This window comes from Homalodisca vitripennis, chromosome 1 (genome assembly GCF_021130785.1).
Source record: "Homalodisca vitripennis isolate AUS2020 chromosome 1, UT_GWSS_2.1, whole genome shotgun sequence".
NCBI lineage: Eukaryota > Metazoa > Arthropoda > Insecta > Hemiptera > Cicadellidae > Homalodisca > Homalodisca vitripennis.
In genome coordinates, this window is record NC_060207.1 from 127,746,954 (window position 1) to 127,765,917 (window position 18,964).

Sequence of the window (18,964 nt, forward strand, 5' to 3'; positions counted from 1 at the left end):
ACTAGGTTAATCTCCTTTGTAAATACAGCAGCTACTTCACAGATATATTGACTAGACAGTTCTGTTAAAAAAGTCATCTCCTCGCCCAGCCATCTGGATCTTAAAAATATTGCAGTGCCCCCTCTTTGGCCCGAAGATCTACAAAATGCGCTGATCAATTTAAAATCTGGTAGACTCACCTCCATCAGTTCATCGCTGCTCAACCAATGTTCACAAACACACAACATGTCTGTATTAAATTTCATTGCCAACAAATTAGCTTCATCTCTCTTTCCAAGAAAACCCTGCACATTCCAATGTACAATATTTACACTGTCCTTAGATTTATAGTCCAAGTCTATAGGCTTTGATGGCCTACTCATATCTGCACCTAGGACCCTTTGGTTACATACGTGTTCGTAGGATTGAGGATAGCCTGTCTGCCAAGGAATTGGCATTGTGCACCTTCATAGACATTGAAGGAGCTTTTGACAATGCTAAATTCACTGCGATGGTAAGTGGAGCACAGCGACGTGGCCTCGAGCCAGCTCTGTACCGGTGGCTTAGGGCCATGCTGTGCTCCAGACGGATCAGGGCCGATCTCAATGAAGAATCGCTTGTGATCGCACCCACAAGGGGATGCCCTCAAGGAGGCATCCTGTCACCTCTACTGTGGAATCTAGTAGTAGATGGTCTACTTGAGGACCTTACTAACAATGGAATCTATGTCCAAGGATATGCAGACGACATAGTCCTTATGGTACAGGGAAAACATACAAATGTTGTTGTTGATATCATGAATACCAACCTTCAACATGTACACAACTGGTGTCATGGAGAGGGACTGAAAGTAAATCCCTCTAAGACAGTAGTTGTACCATTCACTAGGAAAAAGAACCTAGAGTCTCTTTCCAGGCTGAAACTCGCATCCACACAGCTTGAGTGGTCAAAGACAGTCAAATATTTAGGACTGACTCTAGACCATAAGCTTACGTGGAATGATCATCTTAACAATATCCTGCACAAAGCAAAGTGGGCGCTAATGACGTCCAGGAGACTTGCAGGAATCTCATGGGGCATAAAACCCCATATAGCACTATGGCTTTACAAAGCAGTTGTAAGGCCTCAAATCACTTATGGTTCATTAGTCTGGTGGACAAAGGTGAATCAGGTAACTGCTAAAGCCAAGCTCGAAAGCTTACAAAGGCTTGGCACAATCTTTGCAACCGGAGCATTTAGGAGCAGTCCCTCAGCGACCCTCGAGGTGGCTTTAGGACTTCTACCTCTTGATGTCTATATAAAAGCTGAAGCGCGTAAGTCAGCTTATCGGCTGATGGTTGCTGACTTGTGGAGGAATGGCACGTCTAAAACGGGCCACGGCACCATCACCGAAGCTGTAAACCCAAACGCTATTCTCGAAATGGTCTCAGACATAATGAGAACGGAGTTCGTATTCAATAAGCCATTCTCTGTTGACTTCTACTCCAGAGATGAGTGGAAATCGCAAGATAACATCCCAACAATAAGAAAGAGCTTTGTCTGGTACACGGATGGCTCGCTTATTAAGGGCAGAACTGGATATGGAGTGTTTAGTCAATCCCCTAGAACTGCCCTTTGCGGCAGTTTGGGACGGAACTGCTCCATATTTCAAGCCGAAATTTATGGTATCCTGGCCTGTGCCAACCTAGGCCTCACCAGAGGGTACCAATAAAAGAACATCTGCATAATGTCAGACAGTCAGGCAGCTCTTAAAGCTCTTGACTCCAACAGCATTTCATCCAAGCTTGTGTGGGAGTGCTTTAACACTCTCTGCAAGCTTGGATCACGCAACTTTGTACGTCTTGGTTGGGTACCGGGCCACACAGGCATAGGTGGCAACGAATACGCCGACAGGCTTGCCAAAAGCGGAGCAAGCATGCCATACACCGGTCCAGAACCGAGTTGTGGTATAAGCAAGTCAGCTGCTTACCAAAGTATAAACAAATGGTCCAGGAAGACACACCGCTTGCGGTGGCAGAGTCACCAAGGACAAGCACTCGGCAAAAGACTGCTTGCTGATTCTAGCTCCGGCTTCACCAGATGGCTGATGGGGCTGGGCAGGGATCAGGTTAAGCAAGTGATTGCCTTGATCACTGGACACGGCCACTTCAGGAAACACCTAAACACTCTAGGTTTACAAAATGAGGACTCGGAGTGTAGACTCTGCAATAAGTCTGGAGAGACTGCAAAACACATAATACTGGAGTGTGAGAGACTGGGAGCAAGGAGAAGAGCTCTTTTCGGTGATCAACAACCAGGCGACGAACCAGATGCTAGTATCGGGGAAAAGCTTCTTAGCCTAATTAAGGGCACAAAGATAGGCTTACCCCTCTAACATCAAAGGGGCACACAATAAGCTCAGGTTGACGTGTGAGGATCTGTGAATCCACCCCAATACCCCAACGCAAAAAAAAATAACAGTGATAAAAAATGTTGCGATGGCTACATGGGACATGAAAGTTTGTGAGAAAAGAAGATTCACAATGATTTAAGAAGACTTTCTGGAAGGAATCTTATCATGTTTGTGAAATGAATATTTTATAATTTATTGTATTTAAGCAAAATATTAGTAAGCACACTTAAAATTTAAGCAAATGTGTTTTCAATAAATTACTACCCAAACTCATTAAGAATTTGTGGTACAAGTAAAAATGGAAATGGAAAGTTTTTCTAATACCCAGCTAATATTTGATAGAATTTTTCATCTGTGCAGATTTTTTAGCAGGCTATATACCAGAACATGTTCACATCTTAAACACTACCGTGGCTGGAACCACACAACAGCAATGGTGAAGATGCCTGTAAACTCATGATTAACAGAACTGGTGGGGTTTTCTTTGAAAAGTGTTAAGTCAGCTTAGTTCTTAAAGTTTGCATTATTACAAGATACATCAATTATTCCAACAAAAAATTAAAACTATGTAGAAAAAAGATAAGAACATAAAGAAATTAAATAAGAAAAATAAATAATTTAAAAACAAACAGTCATTTACACAAAACTAAATTACTTACTGGAACTATTTTGGATAAACCAATAATGATGTATGGTAAGCCTGGTTATGGTTACTTTCATTTACGTAGACATCCTTCAATAGTCCATGATCGCCAGAAGGTTAAATAGTTTGTGTAGTATCCATGCAAAAATATACTCACAGGAAAGTGATCCAGCAATTGTCATCAGAGCTGTCGTCAGAGCTGTCCTGGTTGTGCTTGGACAAGTCCCATTCCACACTGACCTCGTTAATGGGCAGCATGTCTACCACCTTGTGCGCCACCTTCTCCACCTGAGAGTAAGAGAGAAGGACAATAATTACCATAACAATTTAAGAGTAACCGATCATGAACAAAAGAGTATAAAAATGTTTAGTTGTATTAGAAAAGATTTTTAGGTAAAACATTAAAGATATTTTGGACAAAAACAAGCAATCTAAATTAACATTATTACAAATCTATGCTAAACATTCGTATTGAATATAATTTATCAAAGCAGTTCCAACCCCTAATAACAACAATGAACAGATTCAGATCTGGTTGGATTTATGCCAGGATAAACACTACGATATCGAGTGTGTTGCAAATTTCAATATTGTCAATTGACTTGCATTTCTTGGGTCAGAGTTTTTTTACACTTATTACACACAACTTAACATAAGGCTTCAATATCACACACGAGAACATTCTAAATCAATTCTGGGTCAGTTTCTATGACTTTCAATTAAAAAGAAGTTATAGAAAAAAAATGGAACCAAGGACTGACGCAAAATATTGGTTTTCTGAATCCCAGCCAGTCATTCTCACAAAATTGCACTATTAAATTCCCTGATTATTCACTTTTTATCAAATTTCTATTGTGATCAATTTTTGCCAATTTTTTTCCTGCAAAAATATTGTTCAATGTTGACTTGCATTTTTGTTGAGACTTGTTAGTTCTTGGCACAAAAATTGCCATTTTTAGATGCATAAGTTTTGTTTTGTGATGTTGCATGTTTGAGCTGTGAACATTTATTTCATGCCAAACTGCATTAGTTAGTTACTAGAAGCTGCCATAGTACATTCATTGGACACCCATACCATACCATCTAATAACACATAAAGCTTAAAGGGTTGGATATTTGTTACCAATATTACATACAATTTAAAGGTTACCAAAGAAGTACTATTTCTAAAACTATGTTACAGTTGTCAATTTTCCGCACATTTCTAATTTTTTCAATATTTCAAATTTAGGATATTTTGAATTTGTAAAACCTATAATTACATCCACGAACTAGTGATAATTTATGCTTCCTCTTGAGATTTAAGGTGAAGGTCTTTCAAATTTCATTAAACTTTATATTTTATATAATTTAATTTGTTATAAAAATAACTTTATGAAACTACTAAGTTAAATTGAACTAGCTCTCTTTCACAATAATTTTTAATTTAAGTGTGCCCATGATCCGGTTTTGGGTGTTTATTTTAATTTGCCCAATGTGATTTTCCATGTGAAAGTTCAAAGTGTATTAGATTGATTAGGTGTCCAATGTTATTGTTGTAACTGAAAGTAATTCAAGTATTAGGTTATTGTGCTTCTTAACTGAGAGACGAATGCACGTCCTTTAATATAAGCTGCTGCAACCAGAAGAAGGAAGAAGACAGAAATCTGCTACAACTGTCCGGGACTCACACATTGGAAGTCGTCAGCTATTCAGCTTCCAACCCAAACGAACATGTTTTACTTTTGTGTTAGTTATTATAGCCAACAGATTTCAAATTTCAGTATAAACCTAATTTATACTTTGTTTTATTAATTATTTTAGACTTACATGTAATGAAAAACATAACATCTGTTTTTATCAGCTGTTTGTTGTGGTACACGTCAATTATCACTTACCGATCTGGTCGTGAACCATTTGACATTTAAATTTGACCGATGTTGATCTATTACAAATGTAGTTGACATTATATATGTCATCAGTAGTAGTAACTATTTATTATAAAGATAATTAACTTACTTTTATTCTATTTTAAACTATTATTATTGAGCAATGATGTAAAGTATAATGGTCAATAGATTACTAATATATAAAGTATAATTACTTCATTTACAATGGAGTCTCGAGGATTCCCCCTCTAACACTATCCTCTTCACTGCAACTGTTTCACACTCAGTCACCAATGTTTATTATAAACTGCTCAGTTGCATCATATATTTAGTGTTCCTTTTCAAAGTATTCATTTTTCACTTTTATCACAAACTTTCTTCTGCTCTTTTACTTATATAGCTATTGTTTTTTTCTTACACAACTGACTTGTATCTTCCATTTTATTAGTTGCACTTTTTTGAGCTAAGAAGTTTTTAACTATTCCACAAATCATCTTGATTGGATGAAGATCCAGATGGTATGGCAGTAATCGAAGAACAGAATGACAAGTTGGTTGAGGTGGTTATCAAATACAAAATTTTAATAGATGTCTTTGTGTAAAAAAAAGTTGTTAATTAATCCATACAATTAACGTTTTTAAATACTGAAAAGTCATATTTAATTTTATGCTCTTCTAACCATCTAGTCATATCAGCTTTTTCACAAATTCAAATTAGGACCTTTATATATTTGAACGTTGTGACATGAGTCATTGTCAATAACGATGACTGAATTTTGTAGAAGGTTAGGAATCAATTGTTTTTTTGTCAAAGTCACAAAAATTTCATGGTTCATTTGCTTGTGATAATCACCTTCTGTAGTTCCAGCCTTCCAAACTAGACATGCATTGCAAATGAAACCCATGTCACCTCCTGTGTAATTGTCCTAGCACCTTTATTTATATTAGTTTTGTAACTCTTTCAAATCACACTCACTTTTTTGAGTGACGTATGTTGACAGAATATATATGTACACATATATATATGTATGTATGTGTACATATATATATATATATATATATATGTACATATATACATACATATATATATATATATATATATATATATATACATATATATATATATATGTATATATTTATTTATTTATTAATATATAACTTGTCTGTTTTATTTTCTGAATTCTTTAATCTTTTTCAAATAGTAAATCCTCTTAGCTTTTATGTCATTCACTTTAATCCAAATTTTTGTTTTGTTTTCAATTTTCTTCCATTTAAATCTTTAATAACTGTTCTAAGATACACTGCCTTCAAATTTAAATCTTCTGGTAGTTTATGTTTTAATAACTTTGGGGAAGGAAATGAATGCTTGGTTTTGTAAAAATTGTTTTTCTAATGGCACATTTATCAAAGTGAATGTTGTGTTTAGCTCCTGTTAACCTTCCTCTTATGTGCAAGCATCTGAAATCTGATGTTGTTGCAGACTTGACTCCTGAAATCTGGAGTCATACTCGCCTGAAGGGATCCAAAGTTAGTCAGAATGAAGAGGCTCAAAACGAACACCCCCCATGTCGTTTTGACATCAGAGACATCCAGACTACAAAAAGTAGTGCAATCTAGGTGAAGAGGTATTCTCATTGTCTCATCAGGTGGACAATTAAGTTCAATTGTGCAACTGCAATAGTAACTTAGGGGTTACAAGCAATTTTCAGAAAAGCGAAAAAAAACTAGGATGGATCAGCCAAGCTGATGTAGGTATGTTATTATTAGGATAACATTCCAAACTTAGTGTTTTAATGTGTATTATAAACAGCTGACCATTGTTATACAGCTGAGCTTTGTTCAACAGCTGAGTGTACGTTGGCAGTTCTTGCTATTGGTTCGTGCAATCTTTGGGAATGAGTTTAAAAACTGTATTGAATAAATGTTGTTTCAATTGATATTCTGGTTTATCGAAGTCTGTGGTTTAGGAACGACCATAATAAGAATACAGGGTCTGTATAATAAGTAACCGGACTGAGCCTGCCCCGCTCCGTCAAAGCGTCTGCTAACCGGTATCTTGTGCTGTATTGGTGGTGGGGGGTCTAGTGAAAGGGAACCGGGCTGCAGCAGTTGCCTCCAAGCGCTTGGAGAGTTAGTATCGAGCGAGAGCGGAGTGCATGTTCAGTTACCCCGTCGGAGTGAAAATGGAGAGTACGATCAAGCAATGTTTTAGCATTAAATTTTGTGTCAAACTCAAGAAAACGGCCATGGAAACTCTTCAAATGATTCAAGAGGCTTACGGTGAGGATGCTCTGTCCAGAACTCAGGTGTTTCAGTGGCACAAAAATTTCCGGGAGGGCCGCGATGACGTCCATGACAAACAGCGCGTCGGTCCTCCATCAACGAGTCACACGGACACAAATGTGCAAAAAGTGCGTGATGTGTTGAACAGTGATTGTCGTCTGAGCATTCGGGCTATCACAGATGAGGTCGGAATTGATAAGATGACCGTTCAAAACATTATTAAGAACGATCTGGGCATGAGGAAGATCTGCGCGAAGCTGGTACCCAAACACCTGACTGATGAGCAAAAGAAGCGTTGTGTTGCTGTCGCTTCGGAAATCCTTGATCGACTGCAAACCGAACCAGAGTTTTTCAACCACGTTATTACAGGAGACGAGACGTGGGTTTTTGAATACGATCCTGAGACGAAGCGGCAGAGTTCGGAGTGGCACACACCGGCGTCACCACGACCGAAAAAAGCGCGCATGAGCAAATCGAAGGTGAAGTCGATGCTCATTGCTTTCTTTGACGTGAAAGGCATTGTTCACAAAGAGTTTGTGCCACTCGGTCAAACTGTAAACAACCAGTACTACAGAGAGGTGCTCCGTCGACTAACCGCCCGGGTTCACCAAGTTCGTCCGGAGATTGCAGATTCGTGGATTCTCCATCACGACAATGCACCGTCGCACACCTGCCTGCTCGTCACCGAACAGTTGGCAAAACAGTCGAGGGCAACGTTGCCACAGCCTCCTTACAGCCCGGATATGGCACCACCGGACTTCTTTCTGTTCCCCAAGATTAAGAGACACCTTAAGGGGACGTGGTTCAGGACTCTGGAAAACGTTCAACTTGCTACGACGAGGGCTCTAGACATCATCGAGGTTGCCGACTTCCAGGGAGCGTTCAGGGATTGGAAAATACGGTATCAGCGTGTTATCGACCAATGGGGACTACTTTGAAGATTTCTAAAGAAAAATTGTACATATTTTGCCAATAAAAAATTTCCTGAAGTCAGTCCGGTTACTTATTATATAGACCCTGTATATAGCTGAGTGTAATCAGCTGACAGTCAGTGATATGTCCAATTGTCTTCCTCTGATGAAAAGTCGCCACTAGCACATAACCTTGAGCTTATCTTTCAAAACTCCCTTTACAATTCCCCAGCCTCATGTCTTGTCTACCACCGATCTCCCAGCTCAAGTCTATGATTATAAAAATCATATTCTACCATATTTATAAAAAAGGAACTTAGAACCAGCAAAACGATTATAAACAAATTTCTACCATTCCAGTGATTTCAAAGTAATTGAACAGGTTTTAATCAAGTAAACAGTGTTTTATGATCAAATAACCTCTTTAGTAAAAAGTTTTCATTCCAGAAAAATGTTGTTATACTCTTTCAATTCTAAAATATAGATTATAATAGAAACATTTATTAGTATAGTTTTTAATTATAAACTATACTTAATAGAAACCTTTTCAGTTTGAGATGAAGAGGAGTTGTCTTGATTAGTTGTCTCGATCCAAGAGTTGAAGTAGCGCACCACATTCTCATGGTTGAGTCTGGACAACAATTTAACCTCTCTAGTGATCTTCTTATACAGTAACTTATTCATGGGGTTCAACTCTATACGCTTGATGGCATATAAGCAACGGTCCAACTTGTTCCGCACCTGGGACATAACAAAATTTGTAGTATATATAAACAACACAATATAACAACAAGAGATCCATAACAGAATCTTGGCTGATTTTGTCTGTCAGGGCAGACAATGCTTGTTACAGTTAAAATTTACCTATCAATCTTTACTGAAACTTAAAAGTTTTCTCCAGGAGTGTAGTACAATTCTCTCTGTTGTTCTCTAGTGGGGCTGTCATGGGAAAGGATTGAAAGGTGGCCTGAGTATTTTTCGTGATGAAGAGACAGACTCAAAGAGATAATGAAATCAGAAGAGAACAAGGACAGAAATGATCACAATTTATTTACGAACAGGATGAATTTATTACAAGGCCTGTGGGCTAGTAAGGTTCAGATTGATATAAAACAATCAAGACTTGCCTGACTGTGGCACTGTAGAAGTTACTCACTATAATTAACTGGAACAAAAACTTATATTATACCCTTACTAATGGTGATTGTACTATTTACACAAGAGAAATTCCACCGCTGCAGCACAACGGTCGGTCTCCTGCACTTGTAACTATCTAACTTCATCTGTTAGCAAGCCACGGAAGAAATTACAGCAAAAATCGATCATTGTTATATATGTTAATGCACATTTCAAATGCCTCCAACAGTTGAAAATCCCACCAATTGTGAAGACGTGCTGTAATTTGTTTTCTTGGCAATAAAGGAATTAAAGTAATTGAAATCTACCATCCAAATACAGTTGAAAAGATGGCCAAAAAAAGGTTCATGATGAGAAACATACTGTATGGCCCTCAACCATCACCAACGATTTGTTGCAAAAAGTGAATGATAAAGTGAAAATGAACAGATATTACACAATTTCTTCCTTATGAGAAAAGTTTCTTCAAGTTTTAAGAAATGGTTTCAATGACATTGTTATTGAGAAACAATTTTTGTTGTATGACAGTGTCCATCCAAATGCGACAAAACAACAAACTCAAGATCTCATCACAGCATTTTTCTACGAACAATCTGATAATCCTTCAAACATCCCCAATTTAATACTTCAAGACTATAATTTTTCATCAGAAACGTTCTTCATGGGTTGAAACAGCAATGTCTTGTGTAAAAATGACCTCATTGCAGTCGTTAAATCAGATGGCAATAATCTATGATGTCAAAAGAAAAACAAGAATACAAAAGTTAAATTAAAACATGGATATAATATGACATAAATTTGTTTGTAGATTTTTAAAATTCATAATCTAGTTTATAATCACTAAATTGTTTTTTTTTTTATTGTGGACAACTTTATATAAGAAACTTCCAACTTTTACTAGTAAAATATTCCCAAATTTCACTTTTGGTTCATTAGCGCATTTTTTACAGAATTAAAACATTGATATTCTAGAACACAATTATATCCTAAAATTTTTTCTTGGTATTTAGAAGTCAGTTTCTGTAGCCCTAACAGAAACAGTTTCTAATGTATGTTTTAAAAATTACCTTTAAAACATCACCAAAAGCACCTTTCCCAACAAACTGTAGAACTTCAAACTCATTCTCCAGACGAGAGACCCCCTTGGGAGAGGCTGTGACTGCCCAGGGGCTGTAGTCATCGAAGTTCATGTCAGTCTGCTTCATCTGTACATTCACAATTTCAGTAACACATACCTAATATATAGATAAGAGACTCCCCTTGGGAAAATGACACCCGACGGGCTGTAGTCATCCAAGCTCATATCAGTCTGCTTCATCTATGCATCCAGTTTCGGTACAACAGACCTAACATACTTCAAAAATTGACTGTCAAGATTCTTTAATTAAATCTTGACTCTGCCATCACTAATTATGTTGGACAGTCTCATGTCCATGTTCAACCACATCAGCAACATAGCAGCAAGTGAATTCTTCCTTATAACAAACTAGAAAATAATGAATGAATCATTTCAACAAGAAAATAGTCTTGTGTATAGTGTTGTATGTCTATTGTGGTAGCAGATTGTTAGTGGCTAAGAAGGAAATGGAAGTGCCCGAGCCAAAACGAGTTCTGTGGTGTATGAACATTGTTTGGCTAGTAGCCAAGTAGGCAGGTTGAAAAATTTGAGGGTGTCACACAAGGTAAGAAATGTAATTATATTATATTTGACTTGAAATTCAATGTAAGTTTACGCTCAACCATTGGAACATTCAGGGACACAGTTCATGAGCAGTATTGAAGTAATCTATTGCTAGTATAATCATTGAGATACTGTTCAATTCATCAGAAGGAATTAAGAAGTCATGGAATTGACGATGGTGAGAAACTGGTGTGATGGGATGAGCTTTAATATCAATCCCACGAAGGCTTCCGTGGCCGTCTTTACAAGGAGGCATAAGTTGGAATGCATTGGTCCATTGTCATTGAAAGACTCTTCCATTGAGTTAGTTTGAAGTTGAGTACCTTAAGTATTATCCATGATAGGGGTCTAAAGTAAGGATGCCATCTGAAAAGTTTTGTCGCCAGAGGGAAATGGTCCTTGATGCAATGCAGACGTGTGGGACTTGATAAGCAGATCTTGGGGACTTCTATACGAGAAGGTTTCTGTATTGGTCTTATGTCTCCGTGGTTAGACCTGCATTCATGTTTGGGGCTGTCGTCTGGTAACCAAAAACAGAGGTCAGGTTGGAGATAGCTAGTCTGGCTAGCATCCAAAGGAAGGATTACCTTGTTCTCACTGGGGCCTTTCCAAGTGCACCAGTCTCAGCTCTAAACTGCTGTCTGAACCTTACCTCCTTGGACATTGTTATTCGGGCTACAGCCAGGATAAGTATCTACTGTCTTCAGCAGGGAGGCTTTGGTCAACCTTGGTCTGCAACAGTGGGCACTGCAAAATTAGCATCCTGATTCAGGGGAATGCTTTGCACATGATGTCTGATAAGATGCCTCAAAGATATTCCTTCGACAAATCCTTCCGGGTTGTGATACCTTCTAGAGAGGCTTGGTCGAAAAGAAAAAAACATTTTTCAACAGGAATTGTAATGGTTTATGGATGGCTCTAAAATAAAAAGTGGCACAGGCGCTGGGATTGTGATTGTGAGACCATGAAGTGAGCTGGTGGTGGTCCCTATGGGTCCTCCCTCATCCCATGGCTTTTCAAGCAGAAGTCACAGCCATTATGGAATGTACTTGTGAGAATCGTAGTCTGTGGTATAGGAGTAAGACAATTAGCATTTTCACAGATAGCCAGACAGCATTGAAGGTGAACTCTTTTGTATTCAGCTTAAAACTTGTCTGGTATGGTTATCAAGTATTGGCAGAACCAACAATGTGACAGTATGTTGGGTTCCTGGTCATGAGGGGTTGGTCTCTAGGAATAAAAGAGCTGATATCCTGGCCAACTTCGGCTCAGCGTCCAACATGACAGGGCCTAAACAGTTCTGTGGTATTCTTAGGTGTGAATCCTATGAATTGGGCTGTCTCGAAGTGAGTTCACACTAAATATGAGAAAAGGTGGAGACTGCATTCGGGTCTGAGAATGAGTAGATTGGTCCTGCATTTACCTTCCCCTAGGGTGGTGTCTGATTTTCTCTCCTTAAGTGGATCAGTGTCTTCTCAGGTTGTGAGTCTAATCACGGGATATCTTGAAACATCTTCACAGAGTCAGCATTTTCTGAGAGGATCCGCTCTGTAGCAACATCTACAACATCTGCTCTTTGATTGAAATTGTAAACAGGCTGGCCTCATGGTATACTTTCAGCGTGCGCCAAAGGCCCTCGAGGTTTTAGTGCATGGCACTAGGCTGCCCTTTAGAAGAAGAAGAAGAACCTATTACAAAAATGTATTTGTGACGTACTTTATACATAACAATCCATAGAAAACCTAACTAACAAGTTATCACTGTTTTTAAATAGCAATTTAATTACTGGTAGTATTTTCTACATTTATGTTTGTATATACATCACCACATGTCTGCTGTGTCTATTCATATACAATTGCTGATCAACAGCACATAAATTACTGCTGATCAGCAGTAAATATTTTGAAAATCATATTTTGATTGCGGTTCATATTTTCTATATTCATGTTCATGCATAGCCACAAGTCAGGTGCGTCTAATTACAGTGACAGCTGAATGGTAGTGCACAAATCACTAAATTTACACACTTAATTTGTGTAGTTGTATAAATATGTGCTTTATAAAATATAAGCATGTTCACTTCTTAACATCTTTATAATTGCTACAGAAATTTTGTCAAACATTTAGGTATAAAATATATTTATAAGTAATACAAATATATGCCCATAACTTTAATAGATAAATTGTATAATTTCTTGAAGCTAATAATTCATAAAATAGAAGTAGAAGATATGAAAATGACTTAGTTTTTTAAATAAAAGTTATTTTTAATAATTGCTATATTTCAATGTAACTGTGTGAATACTAAAATAGTGATAGGATTCTTGGAATATTTTGTGCATTATCAGGTGGAATTGGTTTAGTAATTATTTAATTGAAATAAAACTTAGGCAAAACACTATTACAATTCTAAATTTAAGAATTGAGTATTCATACTTTAGGATTGAAAGAGGTTTGAAAATTCTTGACTTGAAAATGTAATACAAAAGTGGCTTGATAAAAAATAATTCATATTTGTTTGTTTCTATTCTGGGTTGATAATATTACAAGTGTCTCCATCTTTGGTCAATAATCTGAGAAATTCCAGGGGAAGGTTTTGCTACTGAGATAGCAGTTGTGATATTGGTTAGAGTGTCCATCGGCCATGGAGATGAAACGCAGAGGTACCGCTTCAATGCTGTCGCCACTGTCCTCATTTACTCTATGTTCCTCTCCTATGACCATAATCTGTGAAGATTGCTCCTCAACCAAAACACCCATGTACACGTGAGGGACAGATTCCCAAGAAAACTTGCTAGGATGCTGGGTGGTCTCTTGTGTATAATGTGCCCAACAAAATTAGCTGAAAACAGTGATTTTCATGGGCAAAAACATACTAAGCGATCAAAATTAATATAAAAGCGGACTGAATAAGAGGGAAACCTTAAACTAGGAATTTTTTGGCACTAAAAAGGCCCATTTTTTTGGTAAAGTAAAAATAAGTAAAGCTGTCTTAATTTACCAGGCGAAGATAGGGCTAAGCTGCCCTCTCTAACACTTAACCTGGAGACCAATGGCTTAAGAATGACTTCCGAACCTTCACCAATGGCCGGGCAAGCGGGCTGCTTGCAAGGACAGAATCGCTCAGCGGTTACCCATCCAAACAGCAGCCACGCTCGACGTTGCTTGATCCTGTTACCTTACGATAAACGTTGTATCCGCTACACTGTGCAATTAGCAACAGTGATAGATAAAATAAAATACAATAAAAATATTACAATAATAAAACTTTTGGTGACATAAAATAGGTGTTATAAGTGGGAAAAGCTAAATGTAAAGCCGTTATAATGGGGTTTAACTGTAGTAAAAATGTAAAGAAGCTGAGAACAAAAATAAAACTATCTACGATTTTAAAGTAAAAATTTTAATTATTTACATTTGACTGAACAACTACATGTGAACATAATAATGTGCTCTTTGAGTGAGTTATTGTAATTATCACGAATTGAACTAATAAGTAGAAAAATTAACTAAAGCACATGTTTTATCTGTAATGCATAACCTAACAAGTTATATTTTGAAATAAATTTTAGCTGTACTCATGAGTAAATTTTAAGAGACAAAAAACCATATGTGATTCACCTAACCAATCAAAGTCCTATTATAGTAAAAAACCTTTCTGTTATCACCCTGGACTGTGTACTAATACATTACTTTTACAAAATATTGGAGAAGTTCAACATCAAATTTACACAGTCTTAATCTCAATAACCTGTTCCATCATTGTTGCTGTAAATACAGATACTGCATGACTATTGATCCAGAAGCTACTGACTTACCACTGTATATGTCTTTCAACATGTTAAATATGGGCAACAATGTATCATTTACTCAGTAGCAAGTCTGTTACATTTGTCAAGACTACTGTTTAAAAACTGGATTTGTACATAAACTGGACAGTTCATAAACTAAACGTGACACCAGAGATTTTAAAAGAATTTTATAAATATGTTTATTCACAAAATATTCACAAATCATACTGTAGGAATTGTTTACAAAATACTGTTTACAATATTGTCTACTTGCCTCGTTACTGTCTCCACTGTCCAACAGGTCAGCCATGAGCTGTGGTTTTCTGGTAACAGGTTGTCTGTCTGTTTGCAGTCTAAACAAAACATTTCTGTAAGCAACTCACAGTTTGTGTGAAGCAGTTCAAACAACATATATGTCACATCCTGCTATACGACATATTTTGACATAACTGATCCATTGTGTCCACTGCACACTTAGCCTCAATTTAGGTATATTATTTTGGGTTTGTGGAAGGTATCTCTTACAGTTGCATAAACGATAGCAGCCAAATAACTTACTCCTTTTTAACTGACACCAATGTTTTGTTTTTGTTAAAGAAGGATATTGAACTTCCCTGCTGCTGTATTAGGAAGTACATTACTTGGTACTCCTTATCTGTTCAGTTGGATTTAGCCAATAGTTGTCATATTGTAAAGAGACATCAAGAGGTTATCAGCCGACTGAACAGTAGGGAAACCATTATTGGTTGTTATATTTCAATGGGTTCCATGAATAGGTCTCTTAGCTCTGTCCATTTGCTCATTTGTGTGAAGAACTATGTTGTTCAACATATTTTTATGAAATAGTTAAATGAAACATTCTTGGGAGTTGCAGCACGTATTGCCTTGCCAAGTATTTTTCTCCTACCTATAACAATATTTCTTGCTGTACGCAGGGAGGCGTCAGTAACTGGCAGGAACTGTAACAGGTGGTAGGTAGCATGTGACGAAGTGAAGGCAGGAACAGGACAGCATTTAGATATATAATTTAGTCTAAAGAACAAACATAGTCACTCTGTTTTCTTTTAGTATCCTGAGGAAACTTCATATTCTGATCACCGGCTCAAAGATTGAGTCAGCATCCATGTAATCGATATCTTGGACAGAATCACTTTCAACTTTGTCTTCTTAACTGTCATTATTACCTTCAAATAAATTCTTCTTTAAGCTCATGAGTTTTAATCATCAAATTTGTCCATCAAAATCATGTTATTCATCCCTACAACTCATTACCAATTTTTAAGAAAACCTTATAACTCAGTTTAGGAGTATAATTAAATGCATTTTAATTAGTTTCTTTTTATTTATTTATTGTTACTTTTAGATTAGCACCCATTTTTGTTTGCTCATTAGTTTTAATTAGTTTTAGACACAATTCATAAGTTTAACTTAGCACTGCTAAAACTGTGAAGCTAGCGGTTTAAATAAATAAAATAATCAACCTAAATCAAGACTTGAATTGTTTGGAATTACTGAGATGTTTAATACTATCAAGAATACTGTTATTTTGATCCCATTTCATATGGGAGATGTTCAAATTCTGTAATGCTTGTGTTGTACAGTTTGAAAGTTGTCCCTATCTCTAGTTTCATATTGGTGGATGTCCCAACCATGGACTATCTTGCATTTGAGTTTGCAGTATAGGACAAGCTAGAGAATATATTTTAACACACCTATAAAACTAAATTTGGCAAAATTATACAACATATTACAGCTTCCAAGTAACATTTCAGCAGTAGTTGTCAATGTGATAGTTCCAGGTCAGCCCTCTTCAAAGTGCATTTCAAGGAACTTAGTAAATTCAGTTTCTTATGAGAGACATCATTCACTATCATTGTGGGATGAAATTTGTCTTGCCGAAGATCATTAATAGTGTTTAATTTCAAGCTGTTTACTTTCAAACTGACTCTTGAAAAATACTCAATGCACGAAATCAACTTGAACAAATGACCATTAGTTTATTGTTTTTATTTCTAATCAATAAAATTACGTTATAAGCATATTTAACTAACTTTCCGCCACCCTGGAATAAAGAATTATACTTGTTGATATAAATGAGGAAAAAGACAGGTTCTAATATTAATCCTATGACACAACATGGAGCATTTTTACCTGACAGAGCATTTGCAATCAGCATGCATTATTCTCTGTCTAAGATAAGACGGCCAATTGTGTGGCAAACCCTTAATCCTTCCACAACTGGTGCTACAATGTTGTCTGATGTATACAACAAAAGGTTTTGGAGGGGTTAGGGAATATGTTTCACACATCATCTCTCTTCCCCAAGCCATCCAACATCACGAATGTGTTCCACTACGGCTGATGATAGATTTATTTTTTCCAGAAGCTGAACTGTTCAGAACAGAGAACTTTGAATCGAAAGAGAATCAACGATTTAAAAAGAATAATTATCACAAAATACATGAAAACCCTAAGATAAATTCAGGCTTAAAATGAAAAATAAATAAAAATCCTACTTTTAACCTTTGTAAGAAATCACCCTCCTCTTCTTTCACCATTTCGGAATGCCTTCGCCATCGCAGTTCTTGCCTTAGTGCTTCCTTCTTGTTTTGTATCTCTAGCAGAACCTCTTGTCTCTAAAAAAAGTGTTGAATTATTCAGGGTATTTTACAACTTTTCTGTACTGTAATGACTACTATTAAGATAATAAATATCAAAAACAACAGACTCTATCATGTCAGTTAGTAAAAGTTACAGAATCATCAAGTCTAAGCTCACAAAGTAACCTCAAAAGGTCATTAAACGTTATACCTTTCAAACTTTAGCTATTTGGCTCGGTGGTAAACTAATTTTACATGATCTGTTATAATTCATTAAATTAGAAATGGGTTGATTCTGATAATCGATACATCAATTCTTGCAGGATCCAGGATTCTCAGTACTGAAGCTCTTTTTACTCGAAACCGATACCAAAATTTTAAAAGTATTTTATTACAAAATAATGAATAAAGTCAACAGAAATGCTTACTATACACTTGGAAAGTTACAATTTCACAATTATGATGTTTTTATAGTTGACTAGTGATGTTTGAAGCTGGATCTCAAATGTCTATTCTAACCTGATTAATAATACATAAATTACCAATCGCTAAATCTGTTACTGTCATAATTTCTGTATAAAAGAGACATAGAAAAGTTAAATAATTACATTATTTTTTTAGTACTCGTTTGCTAACAATTTGTATTCTATATATTTATTTTCACGCATTGCCATGAGAGTGATACATGAATTCCTGGACAACTGATTTGTACGAGAACTATCCAGAAAGTAATTACGTTTTGCTCTGTAGCCGCTAGGGGCAGGACTGAGGAGTTATGGGTCTGATTATAGGACATGGTCACCTGAGGAAGCATCTTCATGGAGTCAACATTCTTCATCCGCTCTGTAGAATGTGCGAGCAGGAGGAAACTGGTGAACACCTGCTCTTTGACTGTCCTGCAGTAGCAAGGGAGTGCTACACCATGTTTGATAGACTGGACAAGGGTGGTGGAATTTGCCCAGAAGAATCTGGTCAGTTGTTTTTGGCAAACTGCTGAAACCGTAAACTGGTTGGCCTAATGGTACACTTCCGGGGTGCGCAAAAGGCCCTTGAGGCTTAAGTGCAAGGCTATAGACCACCCCTTAGAAGAAGAGGGTGGGACCATTACGGCCATTTTTATGTCAGGGCGTTTCTACGTTCAGTGACTATCCAGCCCTGCTAGTTACAGGTGACTGTCGCTCCTTGTTGTTTTACAATAGCAGATTAAAACGTGTGACACAAATCAACACCCGTGAGTTGTGAAGAGCGTTCAGTAATACAGTTTTTGTATGCCAAACACAATAAACCAATAGAGATTTATTGTCAACTCTGTGAAGTTTATGGGACCGATGTGATTACCGAATTACGAAACCAAATTACAGTCTATGGAGTGGGGGCACACACAAACTCCCCCAAAAAAACCAAGGAAATGCATGCAAACATTGTCGGCATGGAAGATTATGACAACTGTTTTATAGGACAGGGAAGGAGTTCTTCTTGTTAATTTATTAGAACGTGGCTCAACTATAAATTCTGCAAGGTATTGTGAAACCTTGCAAAAGTTAAGAAAAGGAATATAAAACAAACGCAGAGTGAAGTTATGTCTGAAAATTTTGTTTTTGCATGACAACATCTGACCATACACAGCAAATCGGACTCAAGAAGTCCTGGATGCTTTTAAGTGTGAGGTGTTTCCACATC

General features: G+C 36.9%; 1 protein-coding gene across 1 annotated transcript in view; it reads right to left on the reverse strand.

Moving 5' to 3' along the window:
* LOC124371185 (eIF-2-alpha kinase GCN2-like) overlaps positions 1-18,964 on the reverse strand; it is a 111,836-nt gene that overhangs the window by 71,535 nt on the left and 21,337 nt on the right. Inside the window, 5 exon segments of the mRNA XM_046829503.1 lie at positions 3,172-3,302; positions 8,619-8,816; positions 10,280-10,417; positions 14,959-15,037; positions 17,208-17,320. Of these exon segments, the coding sequence (XP_046685459.1) occupies positions 3,172-3,302; positions 8,619-8,816; positions 10,280-10,417; positions 14,959-15,037; positions 17,208-17,320 (659 nt within the window).